The sequence below is a fragment of the Coregonus lavaretus genome, assembly GCF_964263955.1.
Source record: "Coregonus lavaretus genome assembly, contig: HAP1_SCAFFOLD_123, whole genome shotgun sequence".
Taxonomy (NCBI): domain Eukaryota; kingdom Metazoa; phylum Chordata; class Actinopteri; order Salmoniformes; family Salmonidae; genus Coregonus; species Coregonus lavaretus.
Window position 1 is genome coordinate 331,136 of NW_028165834.1, and position 27,902 is coordinate 359,037.

Genomic DNA, 27,902 nt, shown 5'->3' on the forward strand with positions numbered 1-27,902 from the left:
GACATGACACTAACAATCACACACAACACAACACTGAACAGTCCAGGGCTACAGTGGGGAGAACAAGTATTTGATACACTGCCGATTTTGCAGGTTTTCCTACTTACAAAGCATGTAGAGGTCTGTAATTTTTATCATAGGTACACTTCAACAGTGAGAGACGGAATCTAAAACAAAAATCCAGAAAATCACATTGTATGATTTTTAAGTAATTAATTTGCATTTTATTGCATGACATAAGTATTTGATCACCTACCAACCATTAAGAATTCCGGCTCTCACAGACCTGTTAGTTTTTCTTTAAGAAGCCCTCCTGTTCTCCACTCATTACCTGTATTAACTGCACCTGTTTGAACTCGTTACCTGTATAAAAGACACCTGTCCACACACTCAATCAAACAGACTCCAACCTCTCCACAATGGCCAAGACCAGAGAGCTGTGTAAGGACATCAGGGATAAAATTGTAGACCTGCACAAGGCTGGGATGGGCTACAGGACAATAGGCAAGCAGCTTGGTGAGAAGGCAACAACTGTTGGCGCAATTATTAGAAAATTGAAGAAGTTCAAGATGACGGTCAATCACCCTCGGTCTGGGGCTCCATGCAAGATCTCACCTCGTGGGGCATCAATGATCATGAGGAAAGTGAGGGATCAGCCCAGAACTACACGGCAGGACCTGGTCAATGACCTGAAGAGAGCTGGGACCACAGTCTCAAAGTAAACCATTAGTAACACACTACGCCATCATGGATTAAAATCCTGCAGCGCACGCAAGGTCCCCCTGCTCAAGCCAGCGCATGTCCAGGCCCGTCTGAAGTTTGCCAATGACCATCTGGAAGATCCAGAGGAGGAATGGGAGAAGGTCATGTGGTCTGATGAGACAAAAATATAGCTTTTTGGTCTAAACTCCACTCGCTGTGTTTGGAGGAAGAAGAAGGATGAGTACAACCCCAAGAACACCATCCCAACCGTGAAGCATGGAGGTGGAAACATCATTCTTTGGGGATGCTTTTCTGCAAAGGGGACAGGACGACTGCACCGTTTTGAGGGGAGGATGAATGGGGCCATGTATCGCGAGATCTTGGCCAACAACCTCCTTCCCTCAGTAAGAGCATTGAAGATGGGTCGTGGCTGGGTCTTCCAGCATGACAACGACCCGAAACACACAGCCAGGGCAACTAAGGAGTGGCTCCGTAAGAAGCATCTCAAGGTCCTGGAGTGGCCTAGCCAGTCTCCAGACCTGAACCCAATAGAACATCTTTGGAGGGAGCTGAAAGTCTGTATTGCCCAGCGACAGCCCCGGAACCTGAAGGATCTGGAGAAGGTATGGAGGAGTGGGCCAAAATCCCTGCTGCAGTGTGTGCAAACCTGGTCAAGACCTACGGGAAACGTATGATCTCTGTAATTGCAAACAAAGGTTTCTGTACCAAATATGAAGTTCTGCTTTTCTGATGTATCAAATACTTATGTCATGCAATAAAATGCAAATTAATTACTTAAAAATCATACAATGTGATTTTCTGGATTTTTTGTAAGTAGGAAAACCTGAAAAATCGGCAGTGTATCAAATACTTGTTCTCCCCACCGTATATAGGGGTGGTGATGAGATGATCAGGTGCAGGTGCGCTGGAGGTGATTAGGGTGCGTTGGGTTTCCATTCCGGTGTTGCCGAGGTGGTGCGCTCAGACCGGTGGCTCAGTAGACCAGCGAATCAGAGCGCCGGAGCGGAGCAACGGGAGGAGACGTGACACCTTGAGCCTTCTTGGATGGGCAATTTTTTAGCCCAACACTTAGATTTTGCGGTGACGTAGTGTGTCCATGTGTGACAGAACACTGAGCCAATCACGGCGCAAGTAGAGAACATTACCAACCTCTAAGCTCCGTATTTTCCGCTGGCTGCCCCACCACCACAAAAAGCACTGAGCTTGGCTGAAACACCTGCATTTTGGAGCTACCTTACTCAAAATAGCAAAAAAGAGACCAACATTGTATGCGGCTTTATTAACTCAATGATTTATTTTTTATTTTTTACATTGTTTGCAAACTGATATGTGACACGTATTATTGCCAAAATAACATGCAAAACAGGCAATAAAAAAAGTATGTATATATACAGTACCAGTAAAAGGTTTGGACACACCTACTCATTCAAGGGTTTTTCTTTATTTTTTACTATTCTTTACATTGTATAATAATAGTGAAGACATCAAAACTATGAAATAACACATATGGAATCATGTAGTAACCAAAAAAAGTGTTAAACAAATCAAAATATATTTTATATTTGAGATTCTTCAAAGTAGCCACCCTTTGCCTTGATGACAGCTTTGCACACTCTTAGAATTCTCTCAACCAGCTTCATGAGGAATGCTTTTCCAACAGTCTTGAAGGAGTTCCCACAGGGTTTGACTCCTGAGTGGCACAGTGGTCTAAGGCACTGCATCGCAGTGCTAACTGTGCCACTAGAGATCCTGGTTCGAATCCAGGCTCTGTCGCAGCCGGCCGCGACCGGGAGACTCATGGGCGGCGCACAATTGGCCCAGCATCGTCCAGGGTAGGGGAGGGAATGGCCGGCAGGGATGTAGCTCAGTTGATAGAGCATGGCGTTTGCAACGCCAGGGATGTGGGTTTGATTCCCACGGGGGGCCAGTATAAAAAAATTATAATAATAATATGTATTCACTAACTGTAAGTCGCTCTGGATAAGAGCGTCTGCTAAATGACTAAAATGTAAATATGCTGAGCACTTGTTGGCAGCTTTTCCTTCACTCTTCGCTCCAACTCATTCCAAACCATCTCAATTGGGTTGAGGTCGGGTTATTGTGGAGGCCAGGTCATTTGATGCAGCACCCCATCACTCTTTTTCTTGGTCAAATAGCACTTACACAGCCTGGAGGTGTGTTTTGGGTCATTGTCCTGTTGAAAAACAAATGATAGTCCCACTAAGCGCAAACCAGGCATATCGCTGCATAATGCTGTGGTAGCCATGCTGGTTAAGTATGCCTTGAATTCTAAATAAATCACTGACAGTGTCACCAGCAAAGGCGGTTGAAACCAAAAATCTCAAATTTGGACTCATCAGACCAAAGGACAGATTTCCACCGGTCTAATGTCCATTGCTCGTGTTTCTTGGCCCAAGCAAGAATCTTCTTCTTATTGGTGTCCTTTAGTAGTGGTTTCTTTGCAGCAATTTGACCATGAAGGCCTGATTCATGCAGTCTCCTCTGAACAGTTGATGTTGAGATGTGTCTGTTACTTGAACTCTGTGAAGCATTTATTTGGGCTACAATCTGAGGTGCAGTTAACTCTAATAAACTTATCCTCTGCAGCAGAGGTAACTCTGGGTCTTCCTTTCCTGTTGTGGTCCTCATGAGAGCCAGTTTCATCCTAGCGCTTGATGGTTTTTGCAACTACACTTGAAGAAACGTTCAAAGTTCTTGACATTTTCCATATTGACTGACCTTCATGTCTTAAAGTCATGATGGAGTGTTGTTTCTCTTTGCTTATTTGAGCTGTTCTTGCCATAATATGGACTTGGTCTTTTACCAAATAGGGCTATCTTCTGTATACCACCCCTACCTTGACACAACACAACTGATTGGCTCATAGACTTTAAGGAAAGAAATTAACTTTTAACATGGCACACTTGTTAATTGAAATGCATTCCAGGTGACTACCTCATGAAGCTGGTTGAGAGAATGCCAAGAGTGTGCAAAGCTGTCATCAAGGCAAAGGGTGGCTACTTTGAAGAATCTCAAATATAAAATATATTTTGATTTGTTTAACACTTTTTTGGTTACTACATGATTCCATATGTGTTATTCCATAGTTGTGATGTCTTCACTATTATTCTACAATGTTGAAAATTGTTAAAAAATAAAGAAAAACCCTGGAATGAGTAGGTGTGTCCAAACATTTGACTGGTACTGTATATATATATATATATATATATATATATATATATTAGCTAAACAGGTGGGGTTCAAAACAGGTGGGGCTTTGACCTGCCCTGAATGACTGGTCGCCACTAAAGTTATGTCTAATTGCTTGGTCAAGGAAATGTCTAAACCAGTGTTTTTGAAGATACAGTACACTTCTTTGTGTCTCCTTTGTGTAATAACAGTTTGTGTCCACTAGATGACATAATATGCAAAGGATGTGTTAGTAAAGAAGGATCAGAATGGCAGGGAATGCAGTATGGAATTATTCACTTTTTCAAGAGGATACCCATTTAGGCTCACAACAAATATAGCCCAACAAAACCAACTGATTACATTTAAACAAAGAGCTGCACAGAGCTGAACATTATAAGTATTATAAGTTGGTCCATAATGTGTAACTCTCATGTTTGAATTCATTGCATTGCCTTGAAGGATTATTGAGTGAGGGAGTTATTTGTGTGATACTCTGCGAAGACAAGAGCTTCATTGAAAACGGTTCAGTGTTTGTGAAGACAAGAGCTTAATGGAAAAGGGTTCAGTGTTTTACAAAGCAGGTATGAGAGAATTATTCACAGAAATCATAGCAGACAGTCCTTATTTGTGAGACAGAACTGTTACCACATTGTGATACCAAAGTAGGTCTACCTTTCTTCTATGTTCTTTATGATGTAATATAACTAATATGGATACTGTTTCCCTTTGTGCACTGACTTTCCTCCTTGTTGTTGTTCTATTTCTCATTCATACTTCATATTCTATATTTGATCCACAGGTGAATGGAAAGAAAATGGAATAAGGGGAGAGAGGACAGGTCTTTCTCATATCAAGGTGTGTGTGTGCGCAACCTGGCTTCAGGGCAATTCGTAGGATTTGGTATGTAGATCTTCTCCCTCCATTCAGTATGATATATTGGTATACAATGAGTGTATACACAACTATGACTGTATGATGTACATCCACTGTTAGAATACTCTATTTTAAAGTTGGGGGAGTTCTCATCGCTGCTGCTGAGCAGAGCAGAGCGCGTACCCCACATATTAAATGAACCACGCCTGGCCTCGACTAGTCCGACGGCCATATTGAATGTCTTCACAAATCGCCTTACGGTGGATCTCAATTGCACGGTTCACACTCATGTCCGTTCTAACAGGCTTCACGAGAAAATTGGAGGTGACAAGGGTACATGAAATATAGTCGTTTAGTTTACAGTGTGGATAACCTGAAAGCCTTGAATACTCAGGATTTTGTCGGTATTTGAAGCCGTAGTCCTTCACCAGAGGTGAGTTTGTCTGTCTCCTGAGAAGAGCTTCTTCAAGCTGATGAAAAAGGGGCGATTTTTGTGTACTCGACGTGTTGCAAAAGTAGGCAAAGGCAGGCCTTCATTTCAAACTATTACTGATACATTTGTGGGGAAATTAAAACTGTATGAATCTCTGAAAACTATGAATCTCTGAAAACAGTTTTTTGGAAGATAAGCTACTTTATTATTTGCGCAATAAGAGTTTGCACTTAGCCTAGTGTTGTGCTTTCGTCTGTGACATGCGGTCACATCTATCTCGCGAAGATTTCAAAACTGGACTTATCTTGTTTGCAATAACGTTTTTGTTAGTGTGAAATGCACTGCCTCGTGTTATTAGACCTGAAATGTAGCCTATAATATAATTCAAATTTTGCTTAGCCATAGTGTATCATTATTAGCATGTATAATTTCGTTTCATTAGTTGGGTTTCCTGTTACAATGTAGCATTGGCGCGTTTCGAAGGTTGTCATCTATTGTAAAGGGAAGGGCGGGCCGGTGAGTAGTGTAACCAGTGTTGCATTGGTTGAAACAATATTGCTCAACGCTATCAGGGTCTATAAATGACAGCCTACAAATAATTCCGTTATTTTCAACAGGCGCCAATACTTAAGTACCCCAGGGCATTACACACACCGGTCCAACCCAACGTTTTTTACGCATGACATTTATTTTTTGCAGGAAATAATCAGCAGCTGTACATAAGTGCGTTCAGGCACACTGAACTTCTCGGTCCTGTCTAAGGTACTAAACTTAACTCAATTTACCATCTGTTTGAAACATATGTTGAGGGACATTAATGCCAATGATCTGGTGGATTTGGGTTCTTTGAATTGCCTACATGGTAGCCAGTCATTTTTAAGAAACATGAACTTTTGAAATGAACCAAATATTGGGAGCGTTTGCTCAGGACTCAATGCACTGCATCAAATCAAATCAAAGTGTAATAATAATAATAATATGCCATTTAGCAGACGCTTTTATCCAAAGCGACTTACAGTCATGCGTGCATACATTTTTACATATGGGTGGTCCCTGGGATTGAACCCACTACCCTGGCGTTACAAGCGCCATGCTCTACCAATTGACCTACAGAGGACCACGTGTAGCAAAATGCGTGTGCTTCTAGCTCCCACAGTGCAGTAATATCTAACAATTTCACAACGTATACCCAATACACACAAAAAAGTAAGGAATGGGATTTAAGAATATATACATATATGGACAAGCAATGACAGAGCGGCATGGACTAAGATACAGAATAATATTATAGAATAGAATGCAGTATATACATATGAGATGAGTGACTAGTGTTCCATTTCTTAAAGTGGCCAGTGATTTCAATAGGCAGCAGCAGCCTCTAATGCGCTAGTGATGGCTATTTAACAGTCTGATGGCCTTGAGATAGAAGCTGTTTTTCATTCTCTCGGTCCCAGCTTTGATGCACCTGTACTGACCTCGCCTTCTGGATGATAGCAGGGTGAACAGGCAGTGGCTCATTTTTACATTTTAGTCATTTAGCAGACGCTCTTATCCAGAGCGACTTACAGTTAGTGAGTGCATACATTATTATCTATTATTCTTTTTATTTTATTTAATTTTTTTATTACTGGCCACCCGTGGGAAACGAACCCACAACCCTGGCGTTGCAAACGCCATGCTCTACCAACTGAGCTACATCCCTGCCGGCCATTCCCTCCCCTACCCTGAACGACGCTGGGCCAATTGTGCGCCGCCCCACAATTGGGCTCGAGTGGTTGATGTCCTTGATTATCTTTTTGGCCTTCCTGTGACATCAGAGGTGCACACAATGTTACAACTTATCACTGACCGTCTGATTGGGCCGGGAAGATACCAGTATCGTGTTATTGTTAGTGTCATGGCAAGGAAACAAAACATGAAGTAGATTTAACTTCTCTCCATCCCTCACCCAAAAGACTCAGGCTTTTCTGTTTACATCTACGCGGGCCGGCACCCGTGTCTCACTGGGCCATGGGTCCGGCTGACCTACTCTCACTTGGGGCCAAAGCCAGGCCACTGGTACTTTTCAGCAGTTGTTTACATAACAATGGCTAACTATGAGCTTTAACACCTTTCCACAAAGCAACTGTTTTGATTATGCAGAGGTTGTTGATTCTGCTCTTCACAAGTCCTCATTGTCAGCCCTAGCTTTGGAAACATCAGTATACACTAAGTGTAAAGGCGTCATCATACTTCAGTTCGGCTGGCACCTACCCGAACTCGGCTGGTTGAACCGAACGAGTGTGCTCGCATACTCACTTACAAGACCTTTGCTTGAAAAACAAGAAAAAAGTGGCAATAGTAGTTTGTCCATCTTGAGACGCCATAGACAATATACTCGTCCTCAAAATTGTCTGAATTAATCTAAGATAACTCAAGAAATCTGTAATAAATTTTTGACAAGGAGATATTAGTTGTGCAATTTTACATCTAATATTTTTGGTGCAGTATTTCTCAAGTGAAAAAATGTGCACGAAAACGAGTCGTGTCTTGTTGAATGGCAACAAACACTTCATTGAATAATCCCTAATGTTGACCAATCACCTACGAAGGGGCCTAGACTTCAGCTGCCTACTTCGGCTTGCCTCGAAAAATGTTTGTGTGCATGAACAACCGAAAACAAACCTTGCCGAAGACCAAAACAAACAAACGTCACAAAATGTTGTCATAATATATTGTTGGATTGTAGAAGTGGCGCCGGAGAAGATGGCTGCCATTTTACAGCCCTCTAACCAATTGTACTATTGTGTGTTTTTTTGCGTTATTTGTAATTTATTCCAGCGTCCAAATAATTGTACCTGTTCAGGTGCCGAAAATCTTTGTGCTTCTTCACATGAAGTTGACATATCTGAGCATACATTTGCACCATATTCAGTAGTAGGCTGCAAGGCACAGAAAAGAAAATATTGTCATATTTAATCCAAAGCACATCTCTGCTATTTCTGTTTTAAAAAATGCAGCATAGCAAATCCAGAGCTCCAATCACAACACCTGTTTTCTGTAAAGATGCAGACTTAGGCCAATCTTTGCTAAAAATGTATTTTATTTATTTAACAGAAAATAGAAGTTGCACACCCTCAATACCCCTGTCAGCCCTGTTTGTTATGGATGAAATATGACAATTTAGAGTCTTAAGTACCTGCTTCATTCAAGACGAGAAAACGAGCTGGTACAAACTAGCTAGCCAAATCTTATATTAACCAGTAATACAAAATACGGCCACACATTTTAAAACGTTAGCTGTCACCTTGAGGCTTGATTATTGAACATGTCCTCAACTCAAATAAGCATCAGAAATTGTCCTTATTTAGCATATAAAAAACCATATCAAGATCCTGATGTGGACCTCAGTCACCTCAGCATATGCATTGTTTGTGCTGAGAAAATATACTATGTAGTCCTACTGTCAGAATTTGTCCTCATAGAGAAAATAAGATGTCTACATAGGCCTATCTCAAGATAGCTAATGAGTCAATATCTGGCCATACCATGTATGATATCCAGAGGGAATCCAAAAATGATATGTGCATGAAAGAAAAAATATGAATTTCATATTTGAGAAATTATTGAGCATATGGTGAAAACTCAGAAATGCATCAGAAATCGTCCTTATTTTCAGCATATTAAAAAGCAAATCAAGATCCGGATATGGAACTCAGCCAAGAAAAGCATATCTGGAATCAATATAGCTTATTATCTTGAATGTGCTGAGAAAACACATATGCAATGTATACGGTCAGTATTTGTCAACATGAAGAGAGAAAATAGGATGTCACATACACTACCAGTCAAAAGTTTGGACACATCTACTCATTCAAGGGTTTTTCTTTATTTTTTACATTTTTTTACATTGTAGATTAATAGTGAAAACTATGACATGACACATGGAATCATGTAGTAACCAAAAAAGGGTTCAACAAATCAAAATATATTTTATATTTGACAGCTATGCACATTCTTGGCATTCTCTCAACCAGCTTCACCTGGAATGCTTTTCCAACTGTCTTGAAGAAGTTCCCACATATGCTGAGCACTCTTTGGCTGCCAGCTGCATTAAGTACTGCAGTGCATCTCCTCCTCATGGACTGCACCAGATTTGCCAGTTCTTGCTGTGAGATGTTACCCCACTCTTCCACCAAGGCACCTGCAAGTTCCCGGACATTTCTGGGGGGAATGGCCCTAGCCCTCACCCTCCGATCCAACAGGTCCCAGACGTGCTCAATTGGATTGAGATCCGGGTTCTTCGCTGGCCATGGCAGAACACTGACATTCCTGTCTTGCAGGAAATCATGCACAGAACGAGCACTATGGCTGGTGGCATTGTCATGCTGGAGAGTCAAGTCAGGATGAGCCTGCAGGAAGGGTACCACATGAGGGAGGAGGATGTCTTTCCTGTAACGCACAGCGTTGAGATTGCCTGCAATGACAACAAGCTCAGTCCGATGATGCTGTGACACACCGCCCCAGACCATGACGGACCCTCCACCTCTAAATCAATCCCGCTCCAGAGTACAGGCCTCGGTGTAACGCTCATTCCTTCGACGATAAACGCGAATCTGACCATCACCGCTGGTGAGACAAAACCGCGACTCGTCAGTGAAGAGCACTTTTTGCCAGTCCTGTCTGGTCCAGCGACGGTGGGTTTGTGCCCATAGGCAACGTTGTTGCCGGTGATGTCTGGTGAGGACCTTCCTTAAAACAGGCCTACAAGCCCTCAGTCCAGCCTCTCTCAGCCTATTGCAGACAGTCTGAGCACTGATGGAGGGATTGTGCGTTCCTGGTGTAACTCGGGCAGTTGTTGTTGCCATCCTGTACCTGTCCTGCAGGTGTGATGTTCGGATGTACCGATCCTGTGCAGGTGTTGTTACACATGGTCTGCCACTGCGAGGACGATCAGCTGTCCGTCCTGTCAACCTGTAGCACTGTCTTAGGCGTCTCACAGTACGGACATTGCAATTTATTGCCCTGGCCACATCTGCAGTCTTCATGCCTCCTTGCAGCATGCCTAAGGCACGTTCACGCAGATGAGCAGGGACCCTGGGCATCTTTCTTTTGGTGTTTTTCACCAAGTCAGTAGAAAGGCCCCTTTAGTGTCCTAAGTTTTCATAACTGTGACCTTAATTGCCTACCGTCTGTAAGCTGTTGGTGTCTTAACGACCGTTCCACAGGTGCATGTTCATTAATTGTTTATGGTTCATTGAACAAGCATGGGAAACAGTGTTTAAACCCTTTACAATGAAGATCTGTGAAGTTATTTGGATTTCTACGAATTATCTTTGAAAGACAGGGTCCTGAAAAAGGGACGTTTCTTTTTTTGCTGAGTTTATGACAAGGATTAAAAAGGATTTGCCAGTAGATTGTCAACTTGATTCATGATGATGACTGCTAGCTAAGATTTTGAAAGTATGATGTTTACATGTTCAGTCCAATCAAAGCTACTTTAGATATAACGTGATTTTACGTAATTTTATCTGTGGCAAATAACCTTGAGCCTTCTTGGATGGGTACTTCTAATGTAACTCTATGGCAGCACCCAAGGGGCTTGAATCTTCAAGCTCTACCCTTAGACTTGGCGGTGACGTAGTGTCCCCATGAGTGACAGAACACTGAGCCAATCACGGCGCAACTAGAGAACATTACCAACACCTACCTACGCTCCGTATATTCCGCTGGCTACCCCAACACCACAGAAAGCACTGGGCTAGGATGAAACACCTGCATTTTGGAGATGCTTTACTCAAGAAAGCAAAAAAGAGACCATGGTTGTATGCGGCTTTATTAACTCAATGTTTTTTTACATTGTTTGCAAACTGATATGTGACACGTATTAATGCCAAAATAACATGCAAAACAGGCAAGCGAAAAATGTGGGGGCTCAAAACAGGTGCCCAGAATGACGTCGCCACTGCTCAAGAAATTGAATGAGTCCATATCCGGCCATAGGAAATGTCCATGTGTGATATTCGGAGTAATCCCAATATCATATACAGTGCATTCGAAAAGTTTTCAGACCCCTTGACTTTTTCCACATTTTGTTACGTTACAGCCTTATTCTAAAATTGATAAGGATATATATATTTTTATCCATCTACACATAATACACCGTAATGACAAAGCAAAAAACAGGGTTTTAGAAAATTTTCCACATTTATTACAAATAAAAAAAACTGAAATAACATTTACATACGTTTTCAGACCCTTTACTCAGTGTTTTGTTGAAGCACCTTTGGCAGCGATTACAGCCTCAAGTCTTCTTTGGTATAACGCTACAAGCTTAGCACAACTGTATTTGGGGAGTTTCTCCCATTCTTCTCTGCAGATCCTCTCAAGCTCTGTCAAGTTGGATGGGGAGCGTCGCTGCACAGCTATTTTCAGGTCTGGTTCAAGTCTGGGCTCTGGCTGGGCCACTCAAGGACATTCAGAGACTTGTCCCGAAGCCACTCCTGTGTTGTCTTAGGATGTGTACTTAGGGTTGTTGTCCTGTTGGAAGGTGAACCTTCACCCCAGTCTGAGGTCCTGAGCGCTCTGGAGCAGGTTTTCATCAAGGATCTCTCTGTACTTTGCTCCGTTAATCTTTCTCTCGATCCTGACTAGTCTCCCAGTCCCTGCCGCTGAAAAACATCCCCACAGCATGATGCTGCCACCACCATGCTTCAACCGTAGGGATGGTGCAAGGTTTCCTCCAGACGTGACGCTTGGCATTCAGGCCAAAGAGTTCAATCTTGGTTTCATCAGACCAGAGAATCTTGTTTCTCATGGTCTGAGAGTCCTTTAGGTGCCTTTTGGAAAACTCCAAGCGGGCTGTCATGTTCCTTTTACTGAGGAGTGGCTTTCGTCTGGCCACTCTACCATAAAGGCCTGATTGGTGGAGTGCTGCAGAGATGGTTGTCCTTCTGGAAGGTTCTCCCATCTCCACAGAGGCCCTTCTCCCCCGATTGCTCAGTTTGGCCGTGCGGCCAGCTCTAGGAAGAGTCTTGGTGGTTCCAAACTTCTTCCATTAAAGAATGATGGCGGCCACTGTGTTGTTAGGGACCTTCAATGCTGCATACATTTCTTGGTACCCTTCCCAGATCTGTCTCTCGACACAATCCTGTCTTGGAGCTCTACAGACAATTCCTTCGACCTCATGGCTTGGTTTTTGCTCTTACATGCACTGTCAACTGTGGGACCTTAATATAGACCGGTGTGTTCCTTTCCAAATCATGTCCAATCAATTGAGTTTATCACAGGTGGACTCCAATCAAGTTGTAGAAACATCTCAAGGATGATCAATGGAAACAGGATGCACCTGAGGTCAATTTCGAGTCTCATAGCAAAGGGTCTGAATACTTATGTAAATAAGGTATTTAAGTTTTTTATACATTTGCAAACATTTCTAAAAACCTGTTTTCGCTTTGTCATTATGGGGTATTGTGTGTAGATGGATGAGGATAAAAAAATAAAAATTAAAATCAATTTTAGAATAATGCTGTAACGTAACAAAATGTGGAAAAAGTCAAGGGTTCTGAATACTTTCCGAATGCACTGTATATCTAAAAGACACATCTGGATTCAGAATTTGTCCGGATATGGTGCAAATCCACAACTCAAAATATGCATTGGAAATGGTCTTTATTCTCAAAATCCAAAACGTGTCATGTAAAGATATCCCCTGTTATGGACCCTTTTCGCCCAGTGCAGCAATAGTATGTATGACTGGCGGCTGAGAGATGATGCTAAAGCCTTGGAGGGCTGAAATTGAATAGACCCCTCAGTCCCATGTTTTATTGTCTCCCAGGCAACCGTTCTATATTTGGGTCAGGCATAATCAACCTTACATCTTCTCACCAGGTGATTCAAGTCATCAGATTACACTACCACTGCACTCTTTACTGAAACAGCAACTTGATCAAACACGTAGTTTCTATGTGGTTGATACTATTCCATTACTCCATTCTAGCCATTATTGTGAGCGGTCCTACCCTCAGCAGCCTCCTGTAAATCACAGGTAATCCAAATTATCAACATAACTCACAAAAAGTTGGCTTTCATGATAGACAAACTAGAGCAGAAACGGACAAAAGGACGAGCACTATCAAATTAGAAATGAGTAGATACAGTGCCTATCATAAGTATTCACCCTCCTTGGATCCCGAAAACTCTACATGTTATTGCTGCTGGGAAAGTACTTTAGACTATCAGTGAGTTATTGGAGATTTCTCTGTGCAGCAATTGTTTTAGTAACGTCTATCTTATATTTTATTCTCTATTTGTCATTTGGTGACCCTGACACCACAGTGACAATATCAATGTCACCCTCTCCCTACCCACTGTCCCAAACTCCCGTTCCTCTCTTTCATCCAGTCCCCTTTGCCCTGGTTTTTCTCCATCTCACCCAGACGTTGCATCAGCGGTTCTACCTGCATTAGATCTGCTACAATGTCCCCATAACTGAACTGATCTTCTGTCCCCCAGGTCCTGTGGAACAGAGAAGCGATCCGTACTGTGACAGAGTTGTCTTCTCAGCTGCCAGGTGAAGGGAGGAGAGGAGACAAACATGCCGAAACCGGTAAGACCTCAGAAACTGAACTATGAACTGAATTATAATGCAGTGGAAAGGACGAGATGAGCAATTCAAAACCATCTGTGGTCTTCATTGGTCAGACTGCTTCCTGTCCAGTTGATGGGAGCTTAGTTTGTACTGCTGGCAACACGAGGGATGTGGGTTCACTTCCTACTTGGGCCACATGCACTGACCTGACTGTTGACTGTCTGTAAGATGCTCTGGATAAGACTAGTGTCTTGAGTGTACAGGAAGTGTGTATGTGCTTGTACCGCCCACCCTCCTTCACCCTTGCCCTTGATGGTTCCCTTCCAAGACCCATGGTGTGATGTAGTGTAGGCCTGTGTGTATGTCTGCCTCCCAGGCTCTCAGCCCATCTCAGACACAGACACAGGGCCAGAGGCTCTGCAACACTACTGCTATTGTTTCCAGCTAATTGAACAGAGGAATACCAGGGCCTTCTGCTGTACAAGAGACGCCAAAACAAACCATTCAATGCAGTGCATGGTGTCAGATATCCATTGAACATTCTCACTGTTTCTCTGTTCATGTCTTAAGATGCAGGTCGGGACATGGAGTTAGAGGATGAGTCGTGTGGTTCTATTGCACAACTCCTGCTTTGATTTGATGCTTAGTTATGATGAGGGGTTGATTTACGGTCCCTGGAGGAAAACATTGTAGGGGAGGGAGCGTTTTGGAAGTCCTGGTAAGGGATCTGTTCTTGCCTGAGACTAGCTCTTGTCAAATTATTAAGATGGCAGTTGGCTATACTCACTAGAGCTCACAGTCCCAACACAGCTCACAGTCCCAACACAGCTCACAGTCCCAACACAGCTCACAGCAGCAGCAGGCCAGGCATCCTTTTTCTATTAGGACAATGTCACTGTCAAAGGCACTAGAGAATAGTATGTCCCCTAGAGTTTGTCAGCCACCCAGGGGCCACACAAAGGCCCACGGTACCAGTTTAAAAAATGAATGGAAGTATATATGGAGATAGTTTAGTGCCTAAAATAAGGTGATAAATACATGTCAAAAAGTAGTTTCCTGATCTTTCTTATAGCTCTCAGATATAGGACAGACACTTCAGAACAAACTTCCTTTTGATTTTTTTGGGGGGACTATCTGTTACATGTAGTGAATCTGTTATTCAATGTTTCTATTGGCTAATAGCAGTAATGCCAAATTCAATGTTTGATCCAATCTTTTTTTTTTGGGGGGGGGGGGGGATACCTTAAGGTGATTAGACTCTAGACGGTTAACCCAGCTACAATTCATGATGGGGTTAATTAACCTGTTTAAAATTCAGCAGCTGAATGAAATTACACTGAGGATGGAACATTTAAAATGTTCAAAATGGCTTTGGGAAGTGAAACGGCTCATAACTCTGAATGGCAGGCTGCTAAGGAGTGCTTGTTTTGTATCCCAGGCCAGGCCTGTGTTTTGCTGTGCTGGTAGCCCACCTCTGGGACAGCGGTAACAGTGTGACGTGAGGGGGGGTGGGGTAGCCTATACTGAATAACCTGCATTATTCATTGGACATAAGAACTGCCACTCTCTGACCAAGTCCCCCCCTCCCTTCCCGTGAGCTCGGCGGGGGGTGTTTATGACCCGACAGACCCCACAGGAAGGGGCCCCTGCAGGGACGTGCCTGTTTTCTCTGCCTAGTTTTGTTTGCTGCATAAGGGCCTGAGTGTGAATTGGGCCCATATAAATGGGAGAGCCGTGTCAACATCCTGTGGAAGGAGGGTAAGGGGAGGAGTAGGGGGACGGGCTGTAAGTGTGTGTGTGGGGGGGGGCTTTGTTTTCCGCTCTATCAATTCAATTCAATTTAAGGGCTTTATTGGCATGGGAAAAGTAAGTTAACATTGCCAAAGCAATGTTAACATACTCTGTCTGATCTGTCTGCTAGTGAACGCTCTGCAAGGCCAAAGTGAGCACTGAGGGCCGTGGTGAGCTCTGTCATATCACATAGATAAACCAACACCAACAACACAAAGTTGGAGCAGCACCCATTATCCTCACTCCTGCCTGTTGAAGTCCAAACGAACTGACTGGCCCCTAGTTAACATTCCAGCCTGCCCAGTCCAGGGCTGCGTTCAGTATGTAAAAATGTAATAGAATGTTCAATTGAACTGATACAGTGCTGTACTGAACGACCAGTTGAAAAACAGGGAGGGGTTGGATTGTGCGTTCAAAATGCACTGCTGCCCTTTAAATATCACTCATTGCTTCAAGCCACACCCGACACACCCACCGAACAGTGCAAACGTATCTCAGTCTGTTCAAGTACATACCAGAACGTTTTGGGAAAATGTTGTTCAGTACAAACTGTTCCGCAACGTAGCAAACGTTCACGCCAACTGAACGCACCCCTGGTCTATGCGTCTGAGTGGAGCGCCTCCTGATCCTGTGCTCTGTTGGCAAGCACCTGACCTCATCCTGAGTACGTGTGTAGGTGGGGATTCCTCTCCTCCCTCCCCAGTAGGGGGGTTAATCAGCCGGACAGACAGCTGCTCAGTGCCCAGCGGGCCAGATTAGCAGCTCCTCTCTGACTAAAGGAGAGCAGTCCTGTGTGTGTGTGTGTGTGTGTGTGTGTGTGTGTGTGTGTGTGTGTGTGTGTGTACGCCTGCGCGAGTGACGCCTGTCTGAGGCCTCCTCTCCTCTCAGCAAAGCCTTTGTAAACAGCTTATGGGCAAACAGCTGCACATTTACTGAGGGGGTTGTCTGAGAGAAGACTCATCCTCTAAACAACATGGAGAGACGCCATGACGAGCAATAGGATAAAGATTCTGACTGAAAAGTGGCTCAACTAACTTTTCTAGAACTCCATCTCTCTCTCTTACACACACATACACCCACACACATTGTGTGGTCCATTAGGCCTTCCCTTCATCACCACTCTGTTCATGCATGGCCTCTCTGTGGCATTTGGCCAGGCCGTCCACATTTAGCTCTGCCCTACTGGCTCAGTCACATGGTAGGTGGGAAACATGACCGCTAGTGCCAAAAGACATCCCTTTGACCATGTCCCTTAAACACATCTCCTGATCACACTCCCAATTGACTTATATGAGTCCTTAGAGTCTTGTACCGTTTTCTTCTAGGCCACAATCAGAAGCGCCGCTATCGCCAAGAGAAAGTGCTTCTGTACTGTTTAGTGTTAAATCCACTAGTTGTATCACGTTATTGATGGTTTATGTACTGTATTTGGGGTGGCATGAGTAACTGGTGCTTGGTTCAGTGGTGTTTTCAGAGGACGTGATTAGCTGTGTGGGTGCTGTAGCACGTCTCTCCTCCTCCTCTCCTCCCCCTCTCCTTCTGTACACACACAGAGACAGCCAGGGATTATGGAGAGCCGTCTGTCTGCCTGGCTATAGCTAGACTACTCTCCTTCACACTCCATGGGCTAGTTGTGTTTTTGGCTCAGATACACATATGCAGGCATAAACGCATACACACACACCGGCATACACACACACACACGTACGCACAGGCATACACACGCCCAGGCATGCAGACACTCACACACACACAGGGTGAAGTCTAACAAAGGTCAGCACTTTCACAGCTGATTGCTGGTGGCAGGCAGCCCCCACACAAACACAAGGAAAGGGACATTCAAGACTTCTGTCGGAAACACAAGTTAAGCACTTGACTCCATAACAGCTTTGTCACTCTGATACCCAACGAGGCGTCCGTTTGTCCTGCCGACACTGCATGTTGCTACTTCATTATGTAACGGGACTAAGGCAAGGTCTGTCTGAGTCGATTTATCGCTATTGGTTAGCTCTTTAGGACTTGTTACTTAACAGTGACCTTGTGCCTGGACCCACTCCCTGGGTCACTCCTATTTGCATACCGCCCCAACAGATCCACAGATGATGCAATCTCAATTGCACTTCACACTGCCCTCTCCCACCTGGACAAGAGGGGAAATAACTATGTGAGAATGCTGTTTATAGACTACAGCTCAGTGTTCAACACCATAGTCCCCTCCCAAGCTCATCACCAAGCTAGGGACCCTGGGACTGAACACCTTCCTCTGTAATTGGATCCTGGACTTCCTGACGGGTCGGCCCCAGGAGGTGAGGGTAGGTAAGAACACCTCCGCCACGCTGACCCCCAACACGGGGGCCCCTCAGGGGTGTGTGCTTAGTCCCCTCCTGTACTCCCTGTTCACCCACGACTGCGTGGCCACGCACGACTCCAATACCATAAAGTTTACTAACGACACAACGGTGGTAGGCCTGATCACCGATGGCGATGAGACAGCCTACAGGGAGGAGGTCAGAGACTTAGCAGTGTGGTGCCAGGACAACAACCTCAACGTCAGTAAGACCAAGGAGCTGATCGTGGACTATAGGAGAAAGAGGGGAGTGCGGCCAGTCTATTAGGTACACCCATCTAGTACCGGCTCGGACCCCCTTTGCCTCCGGAACAACCTGAATTCTTTGGGGCATGAATTCTACAAGGTGTCAAACATTTGTTGCTGAATTGGTATCAAAGGACCTAACGTGTGTCAGGAAAATATTCCCCACACCAGTACACCACCGCCACCAGCCTGTATCAGGCAGGATGGGTCCATGGACTCATGCTGCTGACGCCAAATCCTAACTCTGCCATCAACAGGAACTGGGATTCGTCAGACCAGGTGACGGTTTACCAGTCCTCAATTGTCCGGTGTTGGTGATCGCATGCCCACTGGAGCAGCTTCTTCTTGTTTTTAGCTTATGGGAATTGAACCCGGTGTGCTCATCTGCTGCAATAGCCCATCCATGACAAGGATCAATGAGTTGTGGGTTCCGAGATGCCGTTATGCACACCACTGTTGTACTGCGCTGTTATTTGCCTGGTTGTGGCCCGCCTGTTAGCTTGCACAATTCTTGCCATTCTCCTTCGACCTCTCATCAATAAGCTGTTTTCGCCCACAGGACTGCTGCTGACTGGATGTTTTTTGTTTGTCGCACCATTCTCGGTAAACCCTAGACACTGTCGTGCGTGAAAAGCCCATGAGGCCGGCCGTTTCTGAGATACTGGATCCGGCGCGCCTGGCACCGATCATACCACGCTCAAAGTCGCTTAGGTCACTCATTTTGCCCATTCTAACGTTCAATCGAACAGTAACTGGATGCCTGTCTGTCTGCTTTCTATAGCAAGCCACAGCGAAGTGACTCACTGTCTGTAGGAGCGATCCATTTTCGTGAACAGGGTGGGGTGTACTTAATAAACTGTCCGGTGAGTGTACACTACATACACATACACACTTTTACACTCATCATTTGCTGCTGCTGTTCTTTATTTTACTTGTATTATCTATTCTGATAGCTAGTCACATTACCCTGACTTCATGTACATACTTGTATCTACCTCAAATACCTCATACCTCTGCACATTGAGCTGGTACTGGTACTCTCTGTATATAGCTCCATTCTTGTGTATTTTATTTTATTCCTCTTGTTACTATTTTCATTTTTATTGGTATTATTTTTTTATTCTGTATCATTTGGAAGGGCATGTAAGCAAGCATTTCAAGGTAAAGCATACAGTCGTGGTCAAAAGTTTTGAGAATGACAAGTATTGGTCTTCACAAAGTTTGCTGCTTCAGTGTTTTTAGATATTTTTGTCAGATGTTACTATGGTGTACTGAAGTATAATTACAAGCATTCCATAAGTGTCAAAGGCTTTTATTGACAATTACATTAAGTTAATGCGAAGAGTCAATATTTGCAGTGTTGACCCTTCTTTTTCAAGACCTCTGCAATCTGCCCTGGCATGCTGTCAATTAACTTCTGGGCCACATCCTGACTGATGGCAGCCCATTCTTGCATAATCAATGCTTGGAGTTTGTCAGAATTTGTGGGATTTTGTTTGTCCACCCGCCTCTTGAGGATTGACCACAAATCCTCAATGGGATTAAGGTCTGGGGAGTTTCCTGGCCATGGACCCAAAATGTCGATGTTTTGTTCCCCAAGCCACTTAGTTATCACTTTTGCCTTATGGCAAGGTGCTCCATCATGCTGGAAAAGGCATTGGTCGTCACCAAACTGTTCTTGAATGGTTTGGAGAAGTTGCTCTTGGAGGATGTGTTGGTACCATTCTTTATTCATGGCTGTGTTCTTAGGCAAAATTGTGAGTGAGCCCAGTCCCTTGGCTGAGAAGCAACCCCACAAATGAATGGTCTCAGGATGCTTTACTGTTGGCATGACACAGGACTGATGGTAGCGCTCACCTTGTCTTCTCCGGACAAGCTTTTTTCCGGATGCCCCAAACAATCGGAAAGGGGATTCATCAGAGAAAATGACTTTACCCCAGTCCTCAGCAGTCCAATCCCTGTACCTTTTGCAGAATATCAGTCTGTCCCTGATGTTTTTCCTGGAGAGAAGTAGCTTCCTCGCTGCCCTTCTTGACACCAGGCCGTCCTCCAAAAGTCTTCGCCTCACTGTGCGTGCAGATGCACTCACACCTGCCTGCTGCCATTGCTGAGCAAGCTCTGCACTGGTAGTGCCCCAATCCCGCAGCTGAATCAACTTTAGGAGACGGTCCTGGCGCTTGCTGGACTTTCTTGGGCACCCTGAAGCCTTCTTCACAACAATTGAACCTCTCTCCTTGAAGTTCTTGATGATCCGATAAATGGTTGATTTAGGTGCAATCTTACTAGCAGCAATATCCTTGCCTGTGAAGCCCTTTTTGTGCAAAGCAATGATGACAGCATGTGTTTCCTTGCAGGTAACCATGGTTAACAGAGGAAGAACAATGATTTCAAGCACCACCCTCCTTTTAAAGCTTCCAGTCTGTTATTCCAACTCAATCAGCATGACAGAGTGATCTCCAGCCTTGTCCTCGTCAACACTCTCACCTGTGTTAACGAGAGAATCACTGACATGATGTCAGCTGGTCCTTTTGTGGCAGGGCTGAAATGCAGTGGAAAAGTTTTTTGGGGATTAAGTTCATCTTTATGGCAAAGAGGGACTTTGCAATTAATTGCAATTCATCTGATCACTCTTCATAACATTCTGGAGTATATGCAAATTGCTTTCATAAAAACTGAGGCAGCAGACTTTGTGAAAATTAATATTTGTGTCATTCTCAAAACTTTTGACCACGACTGTACACCAGTTGTATTAGCCGCAAGTGACAAATACAATTTGAGTTGATTTGTCTGCCCTATATATGTTTGGTAGATAAACTTCTTCCTATCATAGTTCTAGCTCTAGTCTACTTGCCTTTTCCTGTGCTGTACTAGGATGCAGGGAGAGAGGGATCGCATGTGTGCTTTCATTGGAGAATGCTAAATGGTTAGAGGGGCAGAGCGAGCGTCCAGGAGGTTTCATGGCTAATTAATGCTAGAGAGACAGAGGCAGATGCACAATCTCTACAGTGTGATTTCTGTGAGGGAGAGTCACTACTGTGCTGTACATTGAAAAGTTTTCTAGATGATTAATGATGTGTGTGTGTGTGTGCACCCAGCACTGTGTGTTAGGGTAAAGAGGGATAGCGAATGTGCGTGTAGTGTTCCAGTCCTGAGGTTTCATGGGTAATTCATGATAGAGGCAGGAAGAGGGGAGGAGAAAGGGAGGTACTGTAACTCCACAGTAACATAGTAACACTATCCGGATTGGGGTGCACCTGGCCTCTACTCGGCATCATCTTTCTCTCTTGCCAGCGTGCTGTATCTCTATTTCTCTCTCTGTGTATCTTTTTTAATTTCCCCTCTTTCTCTGTGTGTCTGTAGTGAGGTGTGTGTGTGTGTGTGTGTGTGTCAGTCATGGAGGATGCCCTCAGGGTCTGTTCTATCAGCTGTGTGTCAGGTCTGGTGTCAGGCCAGCCTAGTGCAGCTCAGACAGCAGCAGCCAATGGCTGGCCTCGCTCCTCTGCTCCGCCTCACAGAACTCTGGGGAGGAGGAGGCCGCTAGGAAGGGGAGCACTCAGAGTGCTGAGAGGGCAAAAAGACACGCACACTTGTGCATACACATGCACTGCATTAGCCCATTAACACACACACACACAAAGCTGTTGCATACGCACAAGCCCATGCAAAAGCACACGCACTTTCACATATATATATACACACACACAGACACAGACACAGACACAGACACAGACACAGACACAGACACAGACACACACACACACAGACACAGACACAGACACACACACACACACAGACACACACACAGACAGACAGTGAACGCTCCTTCAGTTCTCTGTCTTGCTGGAAGGCCTTTGTTGCTCCCTTGAGGAGCGTTCAGTCTCCTGCACTAAAACGAACAGAAATGTAGTTTGTTAATTTCATGTCCACCAAAAGGGCTGACTCACTACCATTTTAAATGTGTTAAAGCTGCGTCTGACACATCCTGAAACACTGACCATGGGACACAGTGGTGTCGCGTGAAAAGTTGACCGCCTACAGTACAGCAATACAGTGAATGTAAAATAACATGCTAAGTTGTTTGTTGTGTTTCGTAGATTAATGTGCGGGTGACCACCATGGACGCAGAGCTGGAGTTTGCCATCCAGCCCAACACCACCGGCAAACAGCTCTTTGACCAGGTAAGCAAGGGCCTGGACTCAATACATGCTGAGATTTCACATAACTTAATAAAACCTAATAGAACTGTAGTATGAAACATCTCATGGAAGATCAAGTGGGTGCTTGACATTGGTCCTGGATGAGGATAATTCCTCCCTTACTTTGTTAGTATTATCATGGAAGATCAATCAGTCTTTTGATATACACAGTCCTGATTGACACGTGTAGTCAGTTACTGTTGTCATAGTATCAGTACTGTTCTCCTGTCATAATGGTGCAGCTTTACTGTGACTGACAGCCATGCCGTAGCAGCACGGACCCCCCATGGAGGGTTTCCCCTGCATCCATATCCACCCATTGCAGTATTGATGTCCCTGGCTGAAATATTCATATGATCTAAACATCTAGCTAGCTGGGGTAAAACTGGGGCCTGCCCTGGTCCTATGGTTCATGCAAAGGATTTGTCCCACGAGGGCCACCTCAATGGGTTGAGAGTGGAGACAATGGCCCCAATGAATGACATCGTTGTCATGGTTATACTGTAGCTTCAGAGCTTTGAGGGTGCATTGAAGGTCTTTGAAAGACAGACTGTTTTCGGGATCTTTATAGTTAGCTAGATTCGTTCTGCAACTTCTCAGCCGGACACTGGAGGAGGATGATGATGATGATGATGTAATGTCCAAGCCTAATTTCTATCCCTGTTGAGGTTCCAATGAGCCTGTGAATCTACTCTGTAACACATGTTAACAATATCACCTTGGACAAGAAACAGTACCAGAGCATTTGCTCACAAACAGAAGCTGGAGAGTGTTTAGGAGGGCTGAAGAACTGTAGTGAATGAGACAATTGACATGTGCAGGCAGGTGGCGACTGTCCTGGACTGTGTCCAGCTGTCTTCTCACACTTCAGTGTGTGTTTTGTATTCCCAGTGTACACACAGTCCATTTCCAGGGATTCAGCAGGAGTTACAGTGAAAGAAAAAAGTATTTTATCCCCTGCTGATTTTGTACGTTTGCCCACTGACAAAGAAATGATCAGTCTATCATTTGAATGGTAGGTTTATTTGAACAGTGAGAGACAGAATAACAACAAAAAAATCTAGAAAAACGCATGTCAATAATGTTATAAATTGATTTGCATTTTAATGAGGGAAATAAGTATTTGACCCCCTCTCAATCAGAAAGATTTCTGGCTCCCAGGTGTCTTTTATACAGGTAACGTGCTGAGATTAGGAGCACACTCTTAAAGGGAGTGCTCCTAATCTCAGTGTGTTACCTGTATAAAATACACCAGTCCACAGAAGCAATCAATCAATCAGATTCCAAACTCTCCACCATGGCCAAGACCAAAGAGCTCTCCAAGGATGTCAGGGACAAGATTGTAGACCTACACAAGGCTGGAATGGGCTACAAGACCATCGCCAAGCAGCTTGGTGAGAAGGTGACAACAGTTGGTGCGATTATTCGCAAATGGAAGAAACACAAAATAACTGTCAATCTCCCTCGGCCTGCGGCTCCATGCAAGATCTCACCTCGTGGAGTTGCAATGATCATGAGAACGGTGAGGAATCAGCCCAGAACTACACGGGAGGATCTTGTCAATGATCTCAAGGCAGCTGGGACCATAGTCACCAAGAAAACAATTGGTAACACACTACGCCGTGAAGGACTGAAATCCTGCAGCGCCCGCAAGGTCCCCCTGCTCAAGAAAGCACATATACATGCCCGTCTGAAGTTTGCCAATGAACATCTGAATGATTCAGAGGAGAACTGGGTGAAAGTGTTGTGGTCAGATGAGACCAAAATGGAGCTCTTTGGCATCAACTCAACTCGCCGTGTTTGGAGGAGGAGGAATGCTGCCTATGACCACAATAACACCATCCCCACTGTCAAACATGGAGGTGGAAACATTATGCTTTGGGGGTGTTTTTCTGCTAAGGGGACAGGACAACTTCAAAGGGACGATGGACGGGGCCATGTACCGTCAAATCTTGGGTGAGAACCTCCTTCCCTCAGCCAGGGCATTGAAAATGGGTCGTGGATGGGTATTCCAACATGACAATGACCCTAAACACACGGCCAAGGCAACAAAGGAGTGGCTCAAGAAGAAGCACATTAAGGTCCTGGAGTGGCCTAGCTAGTCTCCAGAACTTAATCCCATAGAAAATCTGTGGAGGGAGCTGAAGGTTCGAGTTGCCAAACGTCAGCCTCGAAACCTTAATAACTTGGAGAAGATTTGCAAAGAGGAGTGGGACAAAATCCCTCCTGAGATGTGTGCAAACCTGGTGGCCAACTACAAGAAATGTCTGACATCTGTGATTGCCAACAAGGGTTTTGCCACCAAGTACTAAGTCATGTTTTGCAGAGGGGTCAAATAATTATTTCCCTCATTAAAATCCAAATCAATTTATAACATTTTTGACATGCGTTTTTCTGGATTTGTTTTGTTGTTATTCTGTCTCTCACTGTTCAAATAAACCTACCATTAAAATTATAGACTGATATTTTCTTTGTCAGTGGGCAAATGTACAAAATCAGCAGGGGATCAAATACTTTTTTCCCTCACTGTATGGCCGTCCGCCTCTTTGCCTTCCTCTGCAGTAACAGGCAGAGTGAATCGAAGTAGCTTGTTGCTGCGTGTCGACTGGCTGGCCTATTAGTCAACCTCCCAGAGTTTAATGGCGAGTCCAGGGCCCATTATGGAGAAGTTATGCCACAGTGGGCCAATCGCTTACGAGGAGCCTCCAGTCAAGCAGAGGCTAAAACGTACCATCACGCCCCTCTTAATCTCAATTAAACCTGCATTGCAGTATTTATTTACACTGTAGCGTGTGAGCCTAACTTTCATCCTAGTCACATAAAATCTGAAAACGTTTGTCATTAAACAAATGCTTGCTAGCATGTTGCATTCAATATGACTTTTCACGTGAGAAATGTATGACTTTCTCAGTAATCCCACCCTCCAAACTGTTTAATGGTGGAGTATTGTCTGATGATGTTAACAGGTGGTGAAGACGGTGGGGCTTCGAGAGGTCTGGTTCTTCGGACTGCAGTACGTGGACAGCAAGGGTTACAGCACATGGCTGAAGCTTAATAAAAAGGTGAGTCCTCTCTCATTCGCTCTTGTGTTTTCTCTTGGTTTCTCTATCTCTTCTCTCCCACTCTCTCTCTCTCTGTTTCCAGAGCGGCTGCCAGCAGGCAGTCAGTTTGAGCTGGTTATTAGGCTGCGGTCAGGGGGCCTCAGATGTGCACTTTCACAGGCTTCCTGTCACACTCAGGCCAAAGACCCTCCGACCAAAAAATAACTGCTCTGAAGTGCCGTAAAAGACAGAGCGGGGTGGGGGGAGGGGGAGTGTGAGTGTGTCAGTGTGTGTGTGTGTGTGTTTCTTGTTGGAACTAGTCCAGTAGTCGTAGAGCAGTGTGGTTCTGTCAGGGTGATCTACAACAGGATTTATTTTTTAACAGTTGTCTCCAGTGGAAAGTATTCTGATTCTAGGCCCCGGAGTCTGGGATGTAAGCGGCTGTAAAAAGGGTCCAATCCTATCACTAATTAGGACAAGATTAGATTATAGAAGTTTGTTCATACCTTTATGGCTTCATAACCAACTTCTCTGATTTACCTTTATAGCCCAGCTTATAAAGCTTAGATTGGAAAGCTTCCGGATACTCCAAGTATCTCAATAGTCAAAGACGGATGCTTACTGTGCATGCATCTTAGCCAGCCACGTTTTTCCCTGTCAATGCAGATAAGGGAGAAGAGACAAGGCGATCGAAGGCATTTCAGACTACTGAGACTCGTCTAGTCTACCTCTAGTGGTCTTGTTGTGTCTGTACAGGGCTTTAAGTGTGTTGTCCTTGTCCCCTCCAGGTGACAGCCCAGGACGTAAAGAAGGAGAACCCTCTGCAGTTTAAGTTCCGGGCCAAGTTCTTCCCTGAGGACGTGTCTGAGGAGCTGATCCAGGAGATCACACAGAGACTCTTCTTCCTGCAGGTAACTGACTCTAGCTGTGTTCCAATACTCAAACTAACCGCACTAACCTTACTATTTGTGACGTAAATTGAGAATGTAGTATGCTTATTGGTCATAGTATGGATATATTTAGTATGCCAGAAGTTCCCGGATGTCGTACTACATTCGCCAAAATACAAAGTGTACAAGCAGTGGACACTATTTTCATGCTTTTCTTCAGAAAATGGGCATGGCTTCACAACATTTTCAGATTTGAAGAAAATGGCAGAAAATATGCAGCCAAAGTCCAACGAGAGCGGATACAAATTAATTGCTTTAACTAATTATGACAAATGTTAAGAAATGTTGAGCAATGTAATAATAAATGTTTCAAATAAGTTACGTTGGCTGACAATTTGTTAGGTACGCTAGCCTTACAGCATATAATTACAGCAGTTGCTTGTATGTACCGGTATGTTAGCTATCTGCATAACGTTAGTTGGCTACTAATACATCGAACTTGCCAGTATATTAACTATATGCTATCTAACTTAACTACCCAACGTTTATTTACTTGATTATTCATGTCATGCTTAGCTAAGTGTATAGTCGTTGTGCGTTCTCAATTGACATTGTTAATGAGGTCGTAAGATGTCTAGCTAGTAATTAATAACAAGCTGGGGGGGGGGGTGCTAGTCTAGGATTCTAAGTCTTGACAGTCAAAAACAGACATACTCGTAGTATCTTAATGCCAAATCCTTCCTAGGTTCAGTACTCAGTGGGTGAGGTGAGGTCACATGACCAATACTTTATATTTCTCTCTTTCTGTTTTCCTCTCTCCTTTTGGCTTCTCTGACCAGGTGAAGGAGGCCATTTTGAACGATGAAAACTACTGTCCCCCGGAGACTGCCGTGCTGCTGGCATCCTACTCTGTCCAGGCCAAGTACGCCGACTACAACAAAGACAGCCACAAGCCTGGCTACCTCACCAACGACAGACTGCTGCCACAGAGGTGAGTGGCCAATGCCCAGAAGCAGGGATATAATGGAGTCATGCACCATCCACATACTAACAAGGAATCCTATGTTTGTTCTCTCCCAGAATGTTTTTTTGATATCCTCTGGAATGTTCTATGTTGTGTAGAGTCCTGGAGCAGCACAAGCTCACAAAGGAGCAGTGGGAGGACAGGATACAGACCTGGCATGAGGAGCACAGAGGCATGCTCAGGTCTGTGTGGTTTCCTTCTGTCTTTCTCTGTGTTTGTTTGGAGGGTTATTGGGAGAGGTGTTTGTCTCGTAGAGGAGAAAATTGGCCTCTTTTCTGAATGGTTCCCCACAGCGAGACATTTCAATGTCAGAAACGTGACGATGATGTGTGTTTCCCCCAGAGAGGACTCTATGATGGAGTACCTGAAGATAGCTCAAGACCTGGAGATGTACGGAGTCAACTACTTTGAGATCAAGAACAAGAAGGGGACAGAGCTGTGGCTGGGAGTGGATGCCCTGGGACTCAACATCTACGAACACGAAGACAAGTCAGTCTCACACTACTACTACTACTACTACAGCTATATCAACTATGGCTGGCCCATTCGAAATCTACTGTTAAACTACATACTGTAA

The 27,902-nt window shown here is 44.4% G+C and overlaps 1 protein-coding gene across 2 annotated transcripts in view; it reads left to right on the forward strand.

Moving 5' to 3' along the window:
• Nucleotides 1-4,780: 4,780 nt before the first annotated feature.
• The window catches only part of LOC311115442 (radixin-like), a 28,210-nt gene continuing 5,088 nt past the window's right edge, over nt 4,781-27,902 (forward strand). Inside the window, exons 1-8 of one of the 2 annotated variants that reach the window (XM_084190621.1) lie at nt 4,781-4,815; nt 13,715-13,808; nt 22,269-22,352; nt 25,337-25,432; nt 26,200-26,322; nt 27,141-27,292; nt 27,424-27,507; nt 27,668-27,814. In XM_084190621.1, coding sequence (XP_084046747.1) covers nt 13,797-13,808; nt 22,269-22,352; nt 25,337-25,432; nt 26,200-26,322; nt 27,141-27,292; nt 27,424-27,507; nt 27,668-27,814 — 698 coding nt within the window. In that variant the 5' untranslated portion in view covers nt 4,781-4,815; nt 13,715-13,796. Of the gene's footprint in view, nt 4,816-5,002; nt 5,222-13,714; nt 13,809-22,268; nt 22,353-25,336; nt 25,433-26,199; nt 26,323-27,140; nt 27,293-27,423; nt 27,508-27,667; nt 27,815-27,902 lie in introns of those variants that run through there. The other variant, XM_084190620.1, reaches the window with a different exon arrangement.